At 41.1% G+C, this 21877-nt stretch overlaps 1 protein-coding gene across 2 annotated transcripts; it reads right to left on the reverse strand.

Moving 5' to 3' along the window:
- Positions 1–1086: 1086 nt before the first annotated feature.
- On the reverse strand, positions 1087–20679 carry LOC125881149 (annexin A2-like). Of its 2 annotated transcripts, none has more exons than XM_049564178.1 (13): positions 20506–20679; positions 14528–14589; positions 12563–12656; positions 10418–10512; positions 10129–10242; positions 9900–9990; positions 7878–7957; positions 7338–7397; positions 7006–7099; positions 6598–6693; positions 4645–4703; positions 3828–3950; positions 1087–1320 (listed from the first exon to the last, which is right to left on the reverse strand). In XM_049564178.1, the coding sequence occupies exons 2-13, from the start codon at positions 14576–14578 to the stop codon at positions 1261–1263; spliced, it is 1017 nt and encodes a 338-aa protein (XP_049420135.1). In that variant the 5' UTR covers positions 14579–14589; positions 20506–20679; the 3' UTR covers positions 1087–1260. The 2 variants fall into 2 exon arrangements, with proteins under 2 accessions (XP_049420135.1, XP_049420143.1); XM_049564186.1 differs by lacking the exon at positions 20506–20679 and adding an exon at positions 17276–17379.
- Between the last annotated feature and the right edge of the window lie 1198 nt (positions 20680–21877).

The raw sequence follows: 21877 nt of genomic DNA on the forward strand, positions 1-21877 counted from the left end.
AAAGTGGGCCCCTGACCCACACTCATCGACATGGGTCGGGGGGCAAAATCACTGTACATGCAACATGTTCTACTGCCTGTGAAAATGATCCAATTAATCATATGTCCACATGTATTTTGTCTCTTCACTGTATTTAGATCTTTAGTCCTGAAAAAATGCCTTTCAAAGAACAATTAGACAAAAGTTAAATCAAACACTGAAGAAATCTCTGCAGGGTATTAAATCATCAGATCAAATCATCTGCGAACAAATAGGCCGAATATGTTTCCTTCGTTTATTCATTCAGTCCTGAGGCTGCTTCAGTCGAATATTGTGTGCAGACCTGAAACAGTATAAAGATTATATGTCTGTCAGCTCTGAGTCAAAGCTCAGATTATTCAGAGACAGTTTAGGAACCCCAGCCTGCAGAAATATTTAAATAAACCCTTTTAACAACAGGCAGTGTTCCTTTTTCCCTCGCCAACATTTAGTGTAACTTTGATGCCTCAGGTCCTCTGGTTTAATATGATCCCGTGTCTTCACTAAGACTGAGCTGATACAGCTGGTTGTGAGACCTTTTTTACACAATCCTGAAGAGTTCACTGTTTTTTTGAATGTTTTTTGTAGATGTCATTGATAAAATCTATATTTTTTACCTTGAAGGCAAACATCTCTTCATTTCAACATTTTCAGAATTTTTATGATCCTTAAGAAAACAAAATAAAATCGTATTCATCGTAATCACCATTAATGGACTCATGGTTTCAGATGGACTTGTTGAAACTGTTAGGGGCTTTAATTTATGATTTTTCCATGTTTCGGTTGTAAAAATAATAATAAATAACTTCTAAAGTAACTGCAGCGGTCAGAGAAATGCAGTGAAGTAAAAAAAAGTATAATATTACCATCTGAATCTCAGTGAAGTAAAAGTAGAAAATAAAAACCTGAGATTGTTCTGAAGCAAAGTAACTGAGTATGTGTACTTGAATACTGTCTGTAAACCTGTAGTAAATACTGACACAGTGAGTAAATCCTGTATGAACACAGCAGAGACAACAGTCTTTATTTCCTCTGCTGGTCGCTTTATCAAACACACACACACACACACACAGCTGAGAAGGTTTTATTTCAGACACTGAAGCTGCTCAGAAAGATGGAGGTGATCTGTTTAACATGGACATAAAAACAAAAAGGCTCTAATACTGTAAGAAGATCTGCAGTCAACTGACATTTCAAACCCAGCAGCCTTCTGGGAAACTGAGTCCAGACGGAGTCGAGGGCTCAGTCGTCTCCTCCGCACAGACTGAGCAGAGCCTTCTGGTAGTCTCCTTTAGTGTGCTCCTGAAACACACAGAGACAGAAACATTATTATTATTATTAATATTATTAATAACATTTTATTTATCAATTAATTAATTTATTATTATTATTATTATACAAAGAACTCTTTGTTATGCGGTGGTGGAACAAGTATTCACATCAGTCACTGAAGTAAAACCAAGTAAGTTTCCTGCATTCAAAACTTTAGTAAAGTTACAGCACAAGAACTACCAGCAAAATGTACTTGTTATATAAAAAATAATCATGATAGCAAAACTAAAATGATAAAAACACAAACACTTTCTGTGAGTTTTGTTGATTAAATGTCTTGAAGTACAAATTGATAATATTGATTTCTCTCATCGTCTCCTCCTGAACAAGATAAATAAACTTCCTTTTATCTGTTATTAAATGTGACTTATGAAGAGTCTCAGGGTGTCGGACAGATTGTAACGTTCTTTGAGGCAAATCTGTGACTTTATAAATAAAAATGATTTGACTCAACTTATTTTTACTTCACTGTTTATTCTCATTTATAATATTCTTTTTTTTGAAAGAATATTTTAGCTCTGGGGAACTGAAACAGATGATTATAAATAAAATGAGAATTTTGTTTTTGTATTTATTTCATTATCGTTTTTCAGGTCAGTCTTAGTGAACGCAGAAGCAGATTTATATCTGCTTGTCTGTCAGATACGTATTCAAAAAAAAAAGAAATTAAATAGAATAAAATTAAATTAAATAAAAAATAACATAAATAAAACATATAAAAGAACAAAATAAAATAAAATAAAACAAAAAATAGAATAAATAAAAAATAACAAAGAATAAAATAAAATGAAAAATGAAATCAAATAAAATAAATAAAAAATAAAATAAAAATGAGACTGTAATCCATTGAGATTTCCCACAGTGTCTGTGTAACTGAGACACGTTCATTTTCTTTTTAGTGAAACCTGTGTGAATATTTTCTGCCATAAAGTCAGATTTCCGTGTGTCTTCATAGATTCTGGTCTGACATTAAAAACTGGCGCTCCAACATTTGATGACTCTCACATTCTTTATTAAAGGATCATATCTGTTTCTGACATGATTAAAATAATCTTACTTATGGATAAACATCATATTCATTTTAGCAAGCAGAGGAATAATCAGCTCTTTAACTGGTTTATAAATGACTTTAAGTTGTTTTTATCATCACTGAAAAAAAGCAGCAGGACTGAGAGAAAAATAATGAATTATGATCCTCATTTTGGATCTCCATGTTTTTGCTCCATTTTGTCACATTTTGTTTGCCTGGTATTTTAATTCATTCATTAACTTACATTTTACAATTCTTATTTATTGATATATAAATCCCCCCCTCATCAATTTTAAAATCAGAAACACTTTATTGATACTGAGCAATAAATATAAATAAAAATGTGTGTTAAAATAAAAATAGATTGTGCATTATGCTACAGTGCTTAACACTAGTACTTCAGATATTGAAATACTAAAAATAAAATAAAATATAAATCTCACTGTGCTGAGGCTGTAAGTGTGAAATGTAACTACAATATAAACATCAATGGGATAAAACAAAGAATAGAATAAGAGTAAACATAATAAATATGTTCAGTTATGTGCATGATAAAGTCATATACTGAAAGAAAAAATGCACAGTTGAATAACTGCACAGAATATTTATAATTTATCATTTTAATATAGAAATAATTACTATTTTTTACTTATTTATATTTTTTATTTTTCTTCGTCCTCATCGAGGTTGAGTATTATATTGTTGTGTATTTTTACAGCAGGAGCCTCCTCCCGTGTTGTTTGTTTTTATTTGTTCTACAAATGTTCCATTTAAATTAAAAAAAAACAAACAAAAGAAGAGTGTCATCATAGTTCCGGGTCACCTGTTGTATCCAGGGGGGCTTTAATTAATGAAACACAGAGGAAGCCTGAGTGACGTAGCTTCAGACTCCCGGCAGATGGTTGACAGCCGCAGGTGAGACCAGGTGAGACCAGGTGAGCCCAGGTGAGACACTGTTTGGTTTAAAGTCATTTATTCTGATTCAGATTAACAGAGACGGGACGACTGATCGTTAAGCGTGTCTGTCGGGTTAAATCGGATGTTAGTTCAGTTAAACGTGTCGCAGAGTTTCTGTCAGGTGTGTTTGTTTCCTGTGTGTGTGCAGGTGGAGAGTCTGACTGCTGCTCTTCATATTCATGTGCTCCTGTTGAAGGACGGTGTTGAACCAGGAGAGGACTGTTGTGGAAATAAGTTTAATGTAATCTAATTTAATTTACTTTATTTTATGAATCAGTTTTAAAGGTCCAGTGCGGAATTTTTCAGCAGAAACAGGATGAAACATAATCAATATGTTTTCTTTAGTGTAGAACAGTGACACTCAACTTACGGCCCGTGGGCCAAATCTGGCCCCTAGAATGTTTTCTACTTCACAGGAAAAATAAAGTGATTCACACTGGGATGTTTTTGAACTTTAAATACACACACACACACACGGTCAGGCACTCACAGCGATGGTCTGGTACAGTGATCTTTTGTGCTGCCTCTTGAACTCTGTTCTGATCTTCATCAGGTCGACTTCACAGCGAGAGACCATGATCCTCGTCACCACCTTCTCCTTCGCTCCTTTACTCTGCAGACAGACACACAAAACAATATGGAGGACAGATGGACGTCAGAGCAGACTGACAGACGGAGGACAGTGGGTATTATGACAGAAATCAAAAGACAAAACATTTTACTTTTTAAAGTGTAGAAATACTGTTTTCCAACTGAGAGTCAGCGTTTAAAATGTTAATAAAATAAAAGTCCTCACTATGCAAAATAACTGGTGTTACTGTACTATAAATATTGATGCATTAATGTGTTCATCACTTTAATGTTGCCACTGGTGGAGGTGGAGCTCATTTTAATGACTTCAGATGCTGCTGGGTGGTTCATGACTTTCCTCTCAGGGATCAATAAAGTGTTATTGATTTAATAATATAATTATTTGTTCATGATATTTTAAGAGAGGATAATTGATTGTCTGAGTGCAAATTAGCTGCTGCAGCAGCACAAAGGGCAGAAACATGTACAGGTAGATAGTGTATATCAGAAAAGTATAAAAAAATAAAACAGTATAAAACAATAAAAAGAAGAAAATAAAATAAGATCAACAGAAATAAAAGCAGAAGCTACAGAAAAACAATTACACTTTCCAACTCATCTCAAACTAGTAACTGAAGTCATCAAATAAATGTAGTGCAGAATGAAAAAAATGATCATATTATTATTAATATATAAAGTGATCGCAGCACCTGTGTGAATAAACTGTCAAACTTTACCTTCATGGCTTCACTGAGTCTGTTGGCGAAGTACAGCTGCCTGTTTTCAAAGCACTCCACTGTGAAGAGAGGACAGACGGACATTTAGGAAACCATATGGCATCACCACCTGTGATGACATCATTACCTGTGATGACATCATTACCTGTGATCACATCATCTTAAAGGACAGATCCACTGTTTTTTGATTTTTGGATCAGCTCATGTACAGACTCAACCCAACACTGAGTGTGTTTACATGGACAGTTTAATTCCCTTTTCATTCAGAATGAAAGTTCATTCCTATTAAAAGTGATCTTGTAAACACCTAATTCAGAATGAAAATGGCCAATGCGATTGAAAATTCAATCCGATGTAAGGGGCTGGAATATTCCGTTTCTAATTCCCAATGAAAGAATTTCTGGCACTTGTAGACACTCATTCCTCTTTAAGTTCATTCCGGTCTTTCTGCACATGCTCGTTTCCTTGGCCTTCTGGCGCCATGACGTATATAGCGTGCACAGCAATGGGCTGAGATAGAGCAGTCGGACTCGTTGCGCTCACCAGTTTCCATTCTCCACAGCACGGTCTTCTATCTCCCTTCTTCGACCTTCTGCCTCCCTTCTCCTCCTCAACAGACGAAGCATTAGCAGAACAAGGTTGTTGTCGTACTGCTGCTTCAAGAATATCAGCAAAACAAGCCCGAAAAAGGCACTAAGAACGGCGTCGTCAAGCATCTTGTTATCTGGAGCGAGGACTACAGTGTTTTCTTCCAGTAAACGTAAACACGTAACATCCGCCCCGCCCCCTATCCAATCAGAAACCTTCCCTGCCCCAAACCTTGTGCAGACCTGAATAAAGGCGATTAAACTGATCTCCCTGTAAACCCTCATTCAGAATGAATATTTCCCATGTAAACTACCTGGAAAGACTTTAATTCATGATGATTTCATAATGAGAAGCCATCATGTAACCGCACCCACTATTGTGTCTATAGGCTCGTTGGAGATGAACTGCGCCTGCAAGTGGACGAGAGCAGCGGCTGCAGCAGGAGACCGTGACAAAGAGCTGCTGTCAGGTCGGACAGTTTCCAGCAGCCTTCAGTCCGTACAGGAAGTCACAGAAACACTCACATCCTGTCCGATATGATGTTGATTATTAAAATATTATCAGACTCATATATCGGTTTGTTTTCAGTCTCCAGTTGTTTTAATTATGAAAGATTAATTTATTAAAATGCTTTACAGGCGATCTGTAGTTTATGTTCATGGTTCATGAACTCTGCTGTGAGTCAGCATCAGTTTGACCTGTGGCCTCAGCTACACAGGCTGAACACACTATGTCTGACTTATTTTAAGAATCCTTACATTTCACTGAGCACCAGTCTCTGTGATGATAAATACCTCAATAACTAAAACAGTCCAGTGTTAATACACAGTAGACTCTGTGCAGTTTATGATGAATGTGTTCAGTCTGTGACGACTAAACTTCACCATCAGTCACACACGTTTTCTGTCACACGATAAACCTTCAAATCAGACAAATACAGTCCTAATCTTTGAAATTCAACTAAAATGAAAAACATCTTGTTGAGTCAACATCTGAACCAATCAGCTGTTAGATCAGGTGAGAGCCAGGTGTTTCCCATCATGCCCTGGGTGCTGCAGTCGGTGGAGAGCAGCAGCTCTACAAACTGCGGCCGCCTCTCTCTCACCTCATCATCACTGTCCACTTTTGTACGACGTCAGAGCAAGTCAGGATGAAGTCAGACTCAAAACTAACCAGCATGCATTGTGCGGTGACGCTGGTGATCGAATCTGTGCAGGCCTGGCTCAGCTCCAACGAGCCTAATCTGTCAGTGCTCTCTGACTTCCTGTCTGCAGCTCACTGATGTGTTTCTAATAGTTTTTGCAGAACAGTGGAGCTCGATGTCACAAAGGAGTAAGACGCCTGGTGCTGGTGTGTGTTTGTTACCCAGAGTGAGGAAGGATTTCTCCAGATCTCCCTTCACCTCCTTCCTGATGCTCTCCTTCATGTCGTACGGGCTGTAGCTCTTATACCTGTCAAACACTGACCAAACACAAACACATGCACAGAGACAACATGTAAAACATGAAGCACACACAGTGTTATGAAAAGTCTATTGATACTGAAAAGTTTCCTTCTATGACATATTTAAATTCTGTCGTTAAAATGACTGTACATTTAGTGACGAGTGCACTAGGACTCGTTTAAGACTCGAAACTCAAACTTTAGGAATCTGAACTTGCCTTTTTGACTTGAAAACAAAGACTTGAGACTTGTGACGTGCAAAACAACGAGTTGGTCACACATGTCGTCGGTATTTAATGGTGTGTGTGTGTGTGTGTGTGTGTAGTTCACCTTTCTGCAGGTGGGGGACGCTCCTCTGAGCCATGATGGAGATCCAGGTCGCCACATCAGTCCCCTTCCTCTTCACGCCGGCTTCATACAGACACTGAAAGGTTCACACAGGAGGACAGACGGCGGTTTAAAGTCACTGCTCGGAGCGGAGGTATGAAGGAACACTGAGGGATCTCTGAGTGCGTTTGATTTATCAGTTAATGGATTCCTCGTTAAACAACGATATCACACTGAACAGATTCACACCCAGGAGAACAGCTTATTCAGAGATCACACATCTTTTAAAGTGTTGAAAGAAAACTTTGTGTAAATATCTGCATGGTTGGACTCACTCTGGCGTCCTCGTCAATCTTCTCGTAGTCGACCACATTGGACGGCTCGTCTCTCTTCGTCTGGAGATCAACAAACATGTCAGTGTTAAAAACAGTAAAGCTGTTGTTTAGCAGCAAACTGGCAGAGCTCTGCTGCTTCCACCAGTGATGGAGGAAGTATTCAATTTTTTTACTGCAGCAAAAGTGCTAATACCAAACTGTGAAAGTAATCTGATACAAGTAAAAGTCCTGCACTGACAATCTTACGTGAGAGAAAGTATGTGTGGGTGATCAAAAAATGTAAAGTTTTAAACTGTAGAAAGATGTTGATTCAAATTACTATTATTTTTCATCATAGATGAATCTGCTGATTATTAATCTGTAAAGTTTTAAACTGTAGAAAGATGTTGATTCAAATTACTATTATTTTTCATCATAGATGAATCTGCTGATTATTAATCCAAATGCTGTCACAGTTACCCACGGCCCAAAGAGATAATTAAAGAAAGATAACAGCAGATGTATGTTTAGCAGTTAGCATCTGAGCTAACGTGAACCTACCTGAACCAGAGCCAGCAGGAGTTTGGCGAAGTCTCCTGATGTGTCTCCTGCTACGTCTTTGTCCAGCTCCTTCTTAAACACTGCACGCAGAAATAAAAGATTTGAACACCATGAAAAACTTAAATCACCGCTCTGAGGTTGCATGTTTCCGCAAATCAGCCATGTAGAGTTTACACCCATGTCTGTCCAGATTAATATGGAGCCATGTAACGATGCTTCAGATGTGTCCGTGACGAAGCTTCAAAGCCTAAAACATGGAGAAGATCTATACAATCAGCACAGTTTCCAATTCAGTATCTGACCAAATGTCTCTCCTTCTGTTCCTGAGATATGACGTTAAAACATGATGATGTCACAGTCAAGATGACCTTTGACCTTTTGACCTTCATTATTTTATCCTGTTAGACATTTGTGTCAAGTTTGGACAGAATTAGTGAATGAATTCTTCAGTTATGGACAAAAACATATTTTGTGAGGTCACAGTGACCTTTGACCTTTGACCTGAAATGTCAGCTAGCTAAAATGCTAGTAATGTCAAAGATACTGTATTATGCAGTGACAAGATGGCCCACCTACAATATACCCCCATTGTATGAAATGGTATACATTTCCAGTCTCCTAAGTAGGTGTTGTCCCCCGTAGCCCAATCAAAGACGATGGAGAACCGCCAATCAAAGACGAGTATCCCCAACCTCACTTGGTTATCGTAGATTAGCTGAGCTAACTGTTAGCCGTTAGCGGTGTCTGTAATAACTCAGTAACTCAATAAAAGGTCCATGAAAAAAATATTTTTTTCCAGCGGATGTCTTAGTTACAACATGATTGAGCTAGCAAAGCAGTTTTGTGTTGCTATGTGTGGTATTTATTCAGTTTTGGGAAATCACGATGTCTAGACAGCATCAGTGGCTGCAGCTGACAGGGACAGTTAGCAAAGCTAACATCAGGACGTGAAGCCTCCTGTTGTCGAATACGACATGAAACTACTCCAGTTAGCTCAATCATGTTGTAATCCAGTATCTTTGGTGAAACTGCACTGATTTCAGCACCAGAGAGGAGATATCTGCTGCCAGATCTCACGAGAGTGTGTTGTTGAGACAGAGACAGGTCTTGAACAAAGTAAATTTTCTCCTGATTTGTCCGTCTGAAATTTGACATTTTGGTGTTGGAATGTTCTGAAGATATGTGGCTTGTGATAAATGGGTCCAATATCTGCTTCCGTCACTATGGGGCGAAAGAGTCGGCCATAATCTGTAATCACGTTCATTTCTCCCACTGACGTCAATGGACTCAGGACCTGCTGTTAGTCTCCTAAAGGGGCGTGGTGGTCGCGAACCCCACGTGACACTGATACAGGAAGCTGACTCGCAGTGGACCGTCTTGGTTTATCCACCATCATTGGTAATGTCCAGCAGTTTTCAAACAGCGCCTGTATCAGTTTATGCTAGGGCTGCCCACATTAACTGTTAGCATGCTAACTTTAGCTTTACTAACTGAGTCACTTTGTCAGTAGAGGTGGGAGACGTGGATAACATCTTCCATCATGATGTGTATAATATCATATTGTGATATTAATATATACTGTGATACACGAGGGTCATTTATTGATGGAATTATCAGATGAATTATTAATATCACTGGTTAATCCTGTAAATAAATAAATATGAAGGTACGGGCGACGCCGGCGCCATCTAATGAGTTCTGTTCTCTCTGTTACCAAAGTGTGTGCACTCCGTCTGAAGATGAGCTAGCTAACACTGTTCAGGGTCACTCAGTACGTTTACATGACATGAGAGAAGATGGATCTCTGTTAGACTAAAACGGGACTTTTGATGCAGTGAGAGAAAACGCCAAACGAGTGAATCTGGGGTCGGCTCTGATTTTCAGTTTCACTGGTGAGCGCGTTCACAAACAGTAACCAACATCCTGCAGAGTAAACTTTTACATTGACATGTTACTGAGGATTTAATTCTTCTATTCTTTATTCTTCAGTGAGCATTAGAGGAAGAAGATTTCCAGACGTACTCTCTTTGTAAACCTTCTTGATCTCCACCAGTTCCTCGTTGCTTCTGGAGCAGACGATCTCTATGAGAGTCTCCTCGTCTGTTCCCAGTCCCTGGAAACACAGAAACCAGCAGGTAAGACTCCTCATTTTACACATTAACATCAGTTACATATAAAAATGATTCTGTCAGAGCCGTCTGATGTTTTTCATCAAAAGTAAAAGTGCTCGTTTTGCAGTGGTGACTCTGACCTTCATGGAGGCTCTGAGCTCAGAGGCGTCGTACTGAGAGGTGCTCTTCATCAGACCCAACATCAGAGCCTCCAGAGAGCCGGACAGCGCCCCCTTCAGGGCTGTGATCAGATCCTGGAGAAGAGACAGAGGCACACAAACCAAACGTCTCTTAAAAAAACACTGGAAACAATCATCTGACACTAAAGCAGGAAGCAGCAGGATAGTTTAGTCTCTGAAGCCAAGTGATATCGTCTACCGACAGGTCAAAGGTCGTGACTTTGTTTACTAAAGCAGAAACATTTTAAACCTTTTTGGCGAGGCGTTCATATTCGAAGGCGATCTCTCTGCGCTGCTCGTAGCTACGTCTGGTCAGGATGTCGATGATGGTCTGTTCGTCCACACCTGCAACACGCAGATTTATTTGTTGTCAGTACGTTCAACTTTAAAAGAGTCCAGTGGAATATATTCAGACCAGACAAACAAGATTCTGGTGGAGAAATGTGGAACTTTTGTCGAGATTAAACATTCTGAGACAAACATTGCTGCAGTCCACCTTTAAAATATCCAACATAAGTTTTTAATTGTTGCTTAAAGCCCAGAATTCCCAGAGAATATTCAGAGGAGCTACAGCCGTGGTGATAACATCATACTCCCTCAGTGAGTACTTTACATTTGATACTTGGATTACATTTTACTGATAAAACTTTCCTTAAGTATTTTGTCTGTCTTTCCCTCGTGATGAAGTCCTCTCAGTGTGGTATCAGTACTTTTACTGCAGTAAAGGATCTGAATATTTCCTCCACCGCTGTCCTCTCTCCACCTTCTCTGAACTGCTTTAACAACAGAGTCGAGCTGTGTTGGTGTCGGTGTGATCGTTGGGACCGTTTAATGGCTCAGTGTCGGATGTTAGCCGCTGCTGCAGTGTTAGCTCGTGCTAACCTGGCAGTGAGAGCAGGAGGAGGTTCACAGAGATGGTGACTGATGCATGATGCATGTTAAAAATCTTTCTGTGAGCTGGTGCCCTTATTTTCTGCCCCTGCATCTCTGACAGTCTGAGTGCACCACTGAGCAGATGTTTTGGCTTTTCACTTCCCCACAGCCTCCATGTTTGCTGTTTCATAAAGTAACGGATGAAATCAAAGCCCTCATGTCATCAGTAATGTGACTAAATACTGTCAGCTGTCTATGAGCTGGTGAAACACTTCGTCGTCTGAACTCTGCTTCAACATCTGTCTGTGTTCATATTTAACTTCTGTGTGTTAAACTGCGCTGATCCTCTGATCATCAGCAGCTGTCTCTGTGTCTTTGTTTCAGCTTCAGAAAAACATGACAATGGAAAATCTTGAGTCTGTTGAGGGACATCCTGTTTTTACTGCAGCTCACACACGCATACACACAGGAAGCTGAGTCGGAAAACCCTGCAGCTCTCCACACAAACAGAGAGGACCTGAAGTGTACGATCCGCCTCACAGGTTTGACTCCCTCAGCAGAGATCTTCATATGAATTCCAACAACTGTCGTCAGTTTCCAATCTGACCAGAAAACATGCAGTTAGAGTTTGAACAGCTCACACATGGACAGACGGCAGGCAGTAAACTGATATCTGACTGTAACTGGATGGAGTCAGACGTCAGGCTGAAACACTGCAGGAGTGAGACTCCAAAACAAACCGAGTCACCACGATAACAACAGAAATCTAACAGGTGAAGCAGTCATTAAAATCTGAAGGGTTCATCCTCTGGAGAGCAGGAATATGTTGCATGTCACGGCCTCATGACCAGGACTCTGTAGTTGAATTTCCACCCAAATGAATGTTCAGAAAATCCACCTCAGCTCATCAAGATGAGCAGCAGGTGGTGCTAATTCTGCAGTCGAGTGTTGAAAGCTGTAGAAGTATGATTTAAAAAATCAAATAGGAACAGGAAGGAAGCTTGGAGAGCACAGATCTCTGCCAGGCCAGATGCTCCATCACACAGTGTCAACAGCGTATCCACCCCCTGATTTGGATCCACGTCAGTGTGTAAGGGCTTCTTCCTCGGCCGCGGTTCACCTTTCCACCATGCTTAATGAAAAACCAGGCAAACACTTTTCTCTTAAACCGCTGACAGACAGACAGACAGACACACTGTACCAAAGACGTACCCTTGATGGAGGTAATGATAGGAAACACTCAGGGTGAAACCACAACGATTTGCCTTGATGAAACACGGCCTGTTCCACCGTCATGACCCGAGACAGTTGCCTACAGGTTGAAGCCTCAGGTTTGTCTCTGCAGACTGTGCAGTAGTTCCTGAGAGCAGCGATCCAGACTCTGATCTCATGTAACCCTTCGTTTGTGGCTGACGTCCACCCAGTTATTTGTGATGGAACAGGCAGACCACAGTTACATAACTCTGAGAAATGTGTGGAAACTTCCAGGCAGCAGACGAGGTGAGCTGTTGGACCCTCTCACCTTTAGTTTTGATGGCCGTCTCAATCCTGGCGGCGTCTTTGGCCGGGTCGAAGTCTCGTACCGGCACCACGGTGGGGAATTTGGGTTCGGCTTCCTACAGAGGACAGAGAGAGACGAGTTACCTCACAGTCCGCTGCAGCTCAGAACAGCATGAGGGTCTCTGATGGAGGGGGTCTAATGTCATTGATTGGAGACGAGGTGGTGCAGTCAGACCCGCCATCAACTAGCTGTCTCACACTGATAGTGCTGTCGTCATGACAACAGGTACAGCAGGTTTGTGTTTGGCTGAATAACACATGAAAGAATAGGTTTGTAATTTCTGTACTTTGACTTGTAAATTGTTTTTCTAGTCTTCTGGCTTTTATACTACGAGTCACATTCACACATTCACACACTGATGGCCGAGGCTGCCGCTCATGGTGCTTCAACATGGGCGTTGTCAGTTAGTCAGCAGGACACCTGTATGTGAAGTTTTTGTCTCAGGTCTTAATCTGTCCTCTCAGAGGGTGTTAAATCTGCCCACAGTTCAGTCTGTCAGGTGTATGCAGCACTTCTGACAGGTGTTATGATGCTGTTGGTCAGTCTGTCTGCTCTGTGTCACATTTAGCTGCAATAAAAATGATTAAAGTCGATGAACAGACTGAAAACTTTATCTTAGGAGGTAAAACTGAAGCTGACAAAGTTTTCCTTTGGAGAAATAATTTGCAGTTGGATAAAAAGGTGATAAATCGCAGTGAATCTAAATATCATGTCCTGGGTCCTCTGGTGATTCCCACCCCCAGTTGTAGGTGGACAAGTGGCCAGAAAGTCCAGCTTTAGTTCCTGAGGACAAGAGTACCTTCTTTTGTGTGTTTGACAAGTCTCCACACGCCTTTTGGCGAGCTCCTCATGTTCTTATCTCTTTAAGCAATGGCTTTTTTGTGTACAGCTCAAAGTGTCCTGTGGACAGATACTCCAGCTCCTCCCTTTGTCGTCTCTCTGATTAATGCCCTTCTTGTCTGGTCTGGAGTTTTGGTGGGCGGCCCTCTCTTGGCAGGTTTGTTGTGATACGATCTTCTTACCATTTTGTAATAATGGATTTAATGGTGCTCAGTGAGGTGTTCAAACTTTCAGATATTTTTGAGAACCCAACCCTGATCTGTCCCTATGCAGACCTTTGTCCCTGACTTGTTTGGAGAGTTCCTTCGTCTTCATTTCAGAACAGGTATATATATACTGACATCATGTGACACTCTGACTGCACACAGGTAGGTTTTATTTAATTAGTGATGTGACTTGTGAAGCTAGTTGGCAGCACCAGGTCTTATTTAGGGGCGTCACAGCAGAGGGGGTGAATCGATATGCACACACCACTTTTCAGTTTATTATTTTTTACTCTCTTTACTCTTTACAAATATTTTTTTTTATTTATTTCACTTTACCAATTTTGAATTTATGTGCAGGTCCATTCCAGAAATATCCAAACAAAAATGCATTTAAATTTCTGGTTGTAATACAACAGAATGTGGAGGATACAGAGGGAGGCGAAAACCTTTACAAGGCGCTGTGTCCACTCTGGAGAGTCTGTGCTGGAGGGAGATCAGACCTGACCTGTATCTGCTGTGACTGTGTAAATAATCTGTAATTCTTCACAGTGTCTGAACGACTCATCGATCAGTCTTCAGTCTCGTCTTCACTTTATCAGTTTTCTGATTATTCAGGTGGGTGGAGAGCGAACCACACCTGTACCTGCTTTATGAGGGCAGTAAAACACTGTGGATCCTCTCAGAGCAGTAAAGATATGAAAATCTGTGCAGATGTACAGTTGTGTAATCTAAAGATTCAAACCTGAGCAGCGTCAACAGATGTTGCAAACAGGACGTTAGAGGTGGTTACATTTTGTAATAATGACCACAGAATAATTCTGATAGATATCGTTGTCGTCGTGCAGAACTGTTTCCTGTGTGATGTCAGCAGGTGACTCACCCCTCCGTACGACAGTGTCAGTTGGCCCAGAAACTCAGACACCAGTGCCATGTTGAGTCGACCTGCAGGGAGACGACAGACCGTTAGAACGACTATTTCATCACTCGTCATCTTTTTCACTTCAGCAGATTCTGCAGCTCTCTCTTATGTTCACATGCGGCGGCAAAAGGTCCAGTGATTGCCCCCTCCCACATTTGCTTTGCTTATATCAACACGTACATGTAAAATGAGACTTTCTCAGTGATTGGGCTGCATAGGTGCTATAAGCAGGGTTCACATAATCAAATCTGGAAAAGTCATGGAATTTAAGATTAGCCATCCCCAGGTCTGGAGAGGTTGTGAAAAATTAATAAACCCAGACAGTTTGAGAAAAGTGACTGCTTCATGAATACTTGTATAATAAACTTTATATACTAGGGATGCAAGATAATGGATTTTTTTTTGCAGATATTCTTTATGTCTATTTGTAACGACTCATTTGACCGATAGATTTTTCAACTTTTTCCCCACTTAATTTTAGTGATGGCTTACGTGAGATGTTGTTGCTACAGATTAGCAGGAGAGTTGAAAAGAGAGCCAATCACAAGATGCCGAGCCCCTACAGAAGAGTCGACCTTTGCTTTGTGCCGACTTTGATTTATGTTGTTAAGTGTTCAGATCGACCCTCTCGCCTGCCTTCCTACTTTATCAGCCATCGCCATGCAGTTTTCGAGGGTGAGGTCGGCGCCTGCTGCACAGATTTCACAGGAGATCGTCAGATAAGAAATCCCTTCACAGCTCTACTCACGACTCTTACTCATGTTAAAAAGCAGTCTACTTCTGTGATTTGGTGCCGTTGGTCGTCAAACTTTATGTGAACCATGTGCAAATTTGTGAATCTGTGAATCCGGCCAGTTCTCGTTGCCTTTGTTAGTTGGATTGGTTAGGTTTAGGAGAGAGGTGACCTTTACGACCAGAAGAGCCATGTTTGTTCCAAAAAAGATGATTTACATCTGTCTAAAGCCACAAAATTATGTGTTTCTTATGATGAAGGTAACCCAACCTTATTAAGTGTATCAACATTACAAATAGGTCTAATCATTAATATGTTTTACCATTAGGAGGCGACTCTGCTATCACGTATTTATGAATAATCTGGTGCCTTGCAGCCAAAGTAAACAAATCTGTTTTCCTCCAAGACTTTCCCTTTCTGGATTTGAAATCCACGGCTAGCTTTACTAAGGAAACTCAAGACAATCCACTGCTCTTGATGTTCGGCAAAATAGAGAGAGAAGGCGACAGGCCGTCGACATCGCTATGACTCACAGATTAGTTAACTTTTTTAAAAATGTGTTGTAGGCCCATAGGTTACACATTGTTACAACTGGATAATGTAAGAATCACTTCAGGCTGACAACAATGATGAATGAAACTTAAAATGTTCAAAAATAACAGTGGTTCATTTCAGTGTTTGGTCACAGCCACAGGGAGCCGTTGAAGAGGGGCTAAAGAGCTGCATGCGACTGCCGCCCCCTCTGTTAGAGTAACAATGTAAAGGTAAGCCAATCAGAGGCAGAGTAAGGTGTGTCATCCCAGTATTTGCAAATTCGTGAGCTGTACTAAGAACCTATGAACCGTCCTGGAGACCACTTTGTCACGTGGACTGTCGTACTGTCCCTGGGTACGTGTCACAGTGTTCACATTAATCAGACAAACTGGACTTTGTGGTCAGCTGCACTCAGATCCAGGCTCACGTCCCTGATGTGAAAGCCTCCTAACTTTCCTTTAGTCGACAGCTTGATTGACTGATTGTTTCAGCACCAAATTTATTCAGAGATTTCAGGAATTTATTGTCATTTGCGTTAAAATCTGACCAGTGTTGTACTGTATTGCAGTGATTAGTGTTGCATCCTAGTATTTACAGTAATCATATGTTTACATCAGCCTCCATCACAGTTTCTCTTTTTTTAATATTCACACACTTCAGCTGAGAATTTTTTTTTTGTGATGTTCACTCTTTTTACGGTTGTATGGTATGTTTAGGTCTTTTCTGCACAAATTAAACACTCACATATAAAACGTGAGAGAGAGGGAGACTTTCCTGTTAACACCAGAGGAGAAATAATAAAGTCGCATCAGTTTTAGATTCGTTCTCAGAAACTGTCCTAAACTAACAAACTACAGATTTACTCCCAGTGCAAACATTTGTTTTGCCTTCTTTAGATTTATTTCTAAAAGGCTGCAGTCTGTTAAAGGGAGAGAAGTGGGGGTGTATGATGCATTTACCCACAGTCAGTGTGTTAGCTACACTGGATGTCAGTCAGCTCGCCTCTAGTTTGGAGAAACAGGCTGGAGTTTGACATGAAAGCTCAGCGATGCACTGCTTTGGACGGGGTCAGGAACAAAACGTACTTTAGCCACCTAAAAAAATCTGTATCAGTTTGAATGCTATATTTAGAGTATTCTCACTGCTTTACCTGAATGTCAGACAATGATTTTTAAGAGGTAAATAAAGCCATAATATCACTCTCTTCACAGCCAGACTCCACTGAGAAAACCAGTGATTTAACATCAGTGAACACTGATGGTCGACTGCTGCTGTATTTCTTAATGGAGTCTGGTGGATTTGGCGAGAGCGCAGATAGGTAACTGAAGCCGTTAGCGGCTCTCTCGACAGAACAGACTGTCTGATAGAAAGGTACAGTGGTGGAAATGACATCGACTCAAGGTAACGCACTGTCTATAGATAAGCACATCACACAACCACACCTCAAACTATCACTTTAACATTCGGAGCCTCAGAATCCAGCAGGCTGTAAACGCTTCAGATAGGTGTGTTTGATTTATGGACCAGGACGTTCCAACAGGTGTGTCAGCGGGAGAGGCCGGGGCTGCAGATAAGGAATATGGATCACAAAGCAAACACATCAGAGACTCTTATGTAATACACACACACACACACACACACACACACACACACACAGTCACACACACAAACACAGAGTCACACACACACACACACACACACACACACACACACACACGGAGTCACACACACACACACACACAGTCACACACACTCTGTAAAGCATCCAAAGTTAATATTAACCCATCAACAATGACTTTATGTTTATTTCTTATTTCTGAGGAGAACTGGAAATCTCTCTTGACCTTTCACCTTCTTACAAAACATTAACAGGAAGTGTGAGGGTCAGCGTTTCATCGCCTAGCAACAGCAGACACAAACAGTCCTGAAGTCTCGGCCCAACAGACTGAATCATCCCTCTGTTTGTTGGAGTTTAAAGGGAAACACCACCATTTTATTATTCCTGTAAAACATGTATTTTTATTCTCTGTTAGTTTATTAACACAGTTCAGACACAGAGCTTATTTGATCCTGAGCTGAGCCTCAGCTAACGTTTATATCGTTATTGATTAACTTCCCAGAGAATGAGGTGACGGCTTCACAAAGGAATATTTGTGGAGCTGAAAGCGGAGATGTTTGACTTTTTTCTTTTAAATAACAAAACAATTAATGAATTGGAAGAACACCAGTGTCTAAACTATTGTCCCATCAGTAAATACCACACTGTGAATTTAGAAACTTTTGTGTGTCTTAGAAAAGACGGTTACTAACAAGTGTCTGAATGAGACTGCAGGACATCAATACGCCAAACATGACTTTGCATCCTCGTTGTGGAGGTGGTTAAGTCATGTGACTGTGGTGTAGTTTGCTTACGGCCTAATGTTAGCTTTTGACCTCTGGGGACTGAATTTAGGCTTCAAAAGAAGTCTTGGTGATCTTCATTATGAAGACTATCTTGATGAATCAAACCTGGAAGGATCACAAACCTTTGTTTTGTCACAGAGTTTATTTTCTGTAATAATCCAAAATCCAATGGAACATTCTCATTGGCTTTTTGACGAGGGAACCAGGGTGACACCGACTTCACCATCAGCCTACAAAGACTACATCCCTCTCAGTTACAGGGGATCAACAGAGTGTTGCACTCTGGGCACAAGAATGTTAGCAATGTTGCTTGTGAGAACCTTAAGCCCCATTTCCACCGAGCAGTTCAGTTCAGTTCAGTTTATTGTTTCTGTTTGTTTGGTCCCCCCTCTGTTGGGGTACCTAGCACACAGATCTGGTACTAAAAGGTGGAGCTAGAAACCCTGCAGTCTGATTGGTCAGTAGAGGACGCTCACTCTGGTTTTATGTAACCTCTGTTCATACATCAGTAAACTACAACTATAAAATGAAAGAGAAAAAAATCACTTCATTCACTGGGCCGACTGCCGGCAACTTTTAAGGTGGAACGTTAACTTGTAATGTTACTCAATGCATGAGTTGATGACGTGAATCCATCAGCACACCTTAAATTTCACTGTGACAACTTTGAGCATCACTTTAGTTTTTATATGACACACACTTTTAGTAATGACTTTAAAAATATAGATTCATTTGGAGCGGATTATGTGAAGGTCATATATTCTAATCCTCACTTCCTGTGGGCTACAGCAACACTAAACCCCTGAGCTTGCCTGAGAAGGACTAAATGCACAAAGCTGCTATTTTGAAATATCCCATGGAGAGAGACTCTCACTGCAGCCTGTTCTATTTTGTTGTGAAAATGTGGGCGTGCAGCCTCGTTCTGTGGACGATAAACCAGGTGCAGACTTCCATCTGTGTCACCGCTGATAAGGAAATACAGCGAGTGCTGGACGGAGCAGTGAGTGACAACAACCCCGCCCACATTTAAGAGGACTGTCTGAACACACCCAGGGTCTAGGTACCATGTCTGAAGGCTTTCTGCTGGTTCCAAAGGGACTGGACTGAAAGAGTTTGGTGGAGACGGGGCTGTAGAGTGCCAGGGCATGAATCTCTGTCCCAGATGTTGGAGCAGAGTTTCAGTCCTGATGATGTACTGAATGTGTGCAGAAATGATTCATGATCTCGACAGAGTCTTGTTGTTTGTTTTTACTGCTGAAAGTATAAGTTAAAAAATCATTTTGTTCCCAGGTGAATCTGATTGTTAAATGTTTTCCAGATCTGACATTGTCATTGCAGGAAAAACACTAGTAAAATTAACGATGGCTGCGCTCCAGCAATAATCATGTAGTGACATTAGTTACTTCCCTTCTCCAGTTTTCAAACTAAAGTCCCAGAGTTTTGGTTCCCCGTTGAGATTCGACACTTAATCTTAAAGTTTTGAGGAACCTTGAGCTTCAGATTTGAGTATCAAATGTGACGTTTGTTGCTAAAACTGTACGACTGCATGCTTTAATGAACAATGTTTGATTAGGAGCAGATAACAAAATCCTCCTCAGTGAATCACCTCCCTGCATCCAGCTGGTTTCAAAATAAAAGCCTTCAGTCAGTGAGTCAGGAAACTGCTCAGGTCTCTTTTTCTGATTCCTGCATGTTCATGAGTGAGGGTTTCTGATTTGTTGACCCAACAACACGTGGTCCTTGTCTTTAATGTCTTTAATGTCTTTAATGTCTTTGCTGAGGAGCAGCAGCAGCTGGCAGGTGTCCAGATAAAGACACAGAGAAAGGAGGAGATAAATGTCTGGCTGTCTCTCATAATTTCTGTGTGTGTGCCTCCAGATAACAGCGCTCCATCCCCCCTCTGTGATCCTCCCTCTGTATATGACATGAACATGATACTCTGGTAATTACAGGAAGGCAGAGAGCAGAGCGAGTCTGCAGGGAAGACTTTACCCAGCCGCACCCACCGACCGGTTGGCTGTTAGCACGTCTGGAACATTTCACACGAGTCTCCTGAGACAGATTTTAGCTCTTTATAGATTCTTCACAGAGACTGAATGAGCTGTTGGACAGATGTTTGCTGCAGTTTAAAGAACCAAAAAACACCTAATACTTTGTGTTGTGTTCAAGTTCTGTCTGTAGAGTTCTGATCCGTCTCTCCTGTGGTGTTTGAGTTCAGCTGAAATCTGAGCTAACAAACATCTGTAGGTTATAAGCCATGTTTCCTTACCTTCAGCAGCAGCAGCAGCAGCAGTGAGGCAGCGAGCAGCAGCTCTGTTATGACCCAGGACAGGACAGGGTGTGGTGTTTAAATACCAGCTGACTCACACACACACACATACACACACACACACACACACACACACACACACACACGCACAGAGCAGACTCTATCTGAGTGCCTGGATGACTCAGTGGACGAAACTTTTTCACATGGACATAAATTCCTCACCGAGGTTCAGACCGCCTCGCCCGCTCTGTCTCTACTCAAGGTCAGACACATTGCTGGTTTCTGATTGGTTGGCAGGTGTCCATTAAGTAGTAACACAGGGAGCTCAATGTACAACTAACTCCAGGTGTCCATGGCAACTGATTCAATACTTTACTCTGCATGTAATTGATAATTAATGACAAGATGTGCTGATTGTGGAGACCTGGCAGCTCAGCACGACGTGATTTAATGAACAGCAGTAGGAAATGCTCCTGGATCGACATTGCAATCAACCAATCACAGCCCTCTGACATCATCAGTGTGCTGCTCATATGCTTAGTTTTCCAAATTGAAGTTAATACAACTGAACAAAATCCTCAGTAACTGTTCTTCTTTGAGTTCGCTGCTAACTGCTAACAGCTACCATTTAAGTCTCCCGCAGTGGGTCGCACACATAACACATTGTCAAAACATCACACCCATCCCGTCCTGCAGGCTGTTCCTTTATACAGACACCTCCCATGGCAGCTTAAAGGTGAAACCCCTCTGTCCCCCCATTCCACGATTGTACCAGAACAGCAAGGCGGCATATTCCAGCCTTGAACGAGCACATTCACCTGAGGCTGTGGGTGTAGAGCAGGTGAGGCTTGTTCACCTGAAATTCCTGTGAATTAATGACTCTGATCCATAAAACACCACCACCCTCCATCCCACCCACACCCACTCTGTCATTACTGTGTAGATAAGCTCTGGGAGAACTGGTTGACCAGTAATTAAAACACCTCCTCCAGTCCACCATCACCTCCCTGTGATCCTCGGGCGGGGCAATATGAAGATATTATATCTGTATCAGGATATAGGACTATATATCGTCTTAGAATTTTTATATCGTTGAATCGTTATGTGGTATAAATGGTGTTTTTACCCTCGCTGAATAACAGTAAGGTGATGTAACTTACCAGACCTTTCTATTGGTTTTAATCTTTGTGTCATGTTTGATTTTGTTTCCTAGTCCAAACATTGATGCGCGTTTGAGGAGATTAAAAAATATTGAGATTTATTACACGGCTCTATTAAATGCTGTATTCTGATTGGTCAGTCGCGGCATTCTGCGGTCTGATATTACTGTGTAATGACTGCTGCTAGTAGCAACGGTCATTACACACAGTTG

This window comes from Epinephelus fuscoguttatus, linkage group LG2 (genome assembly GCF_011397635.1).
Source record: "Epinephelus fuscoguttatus linkage group LG2, E.fuscoguttatus.final_Chr_v1".
Lineage (NCBI taxonomy): Eukaryota > Metazoa > Chordata > Actinopteri > Perciformes > Serranidae > Epinephelus > Epinephelus fuscoguttatus.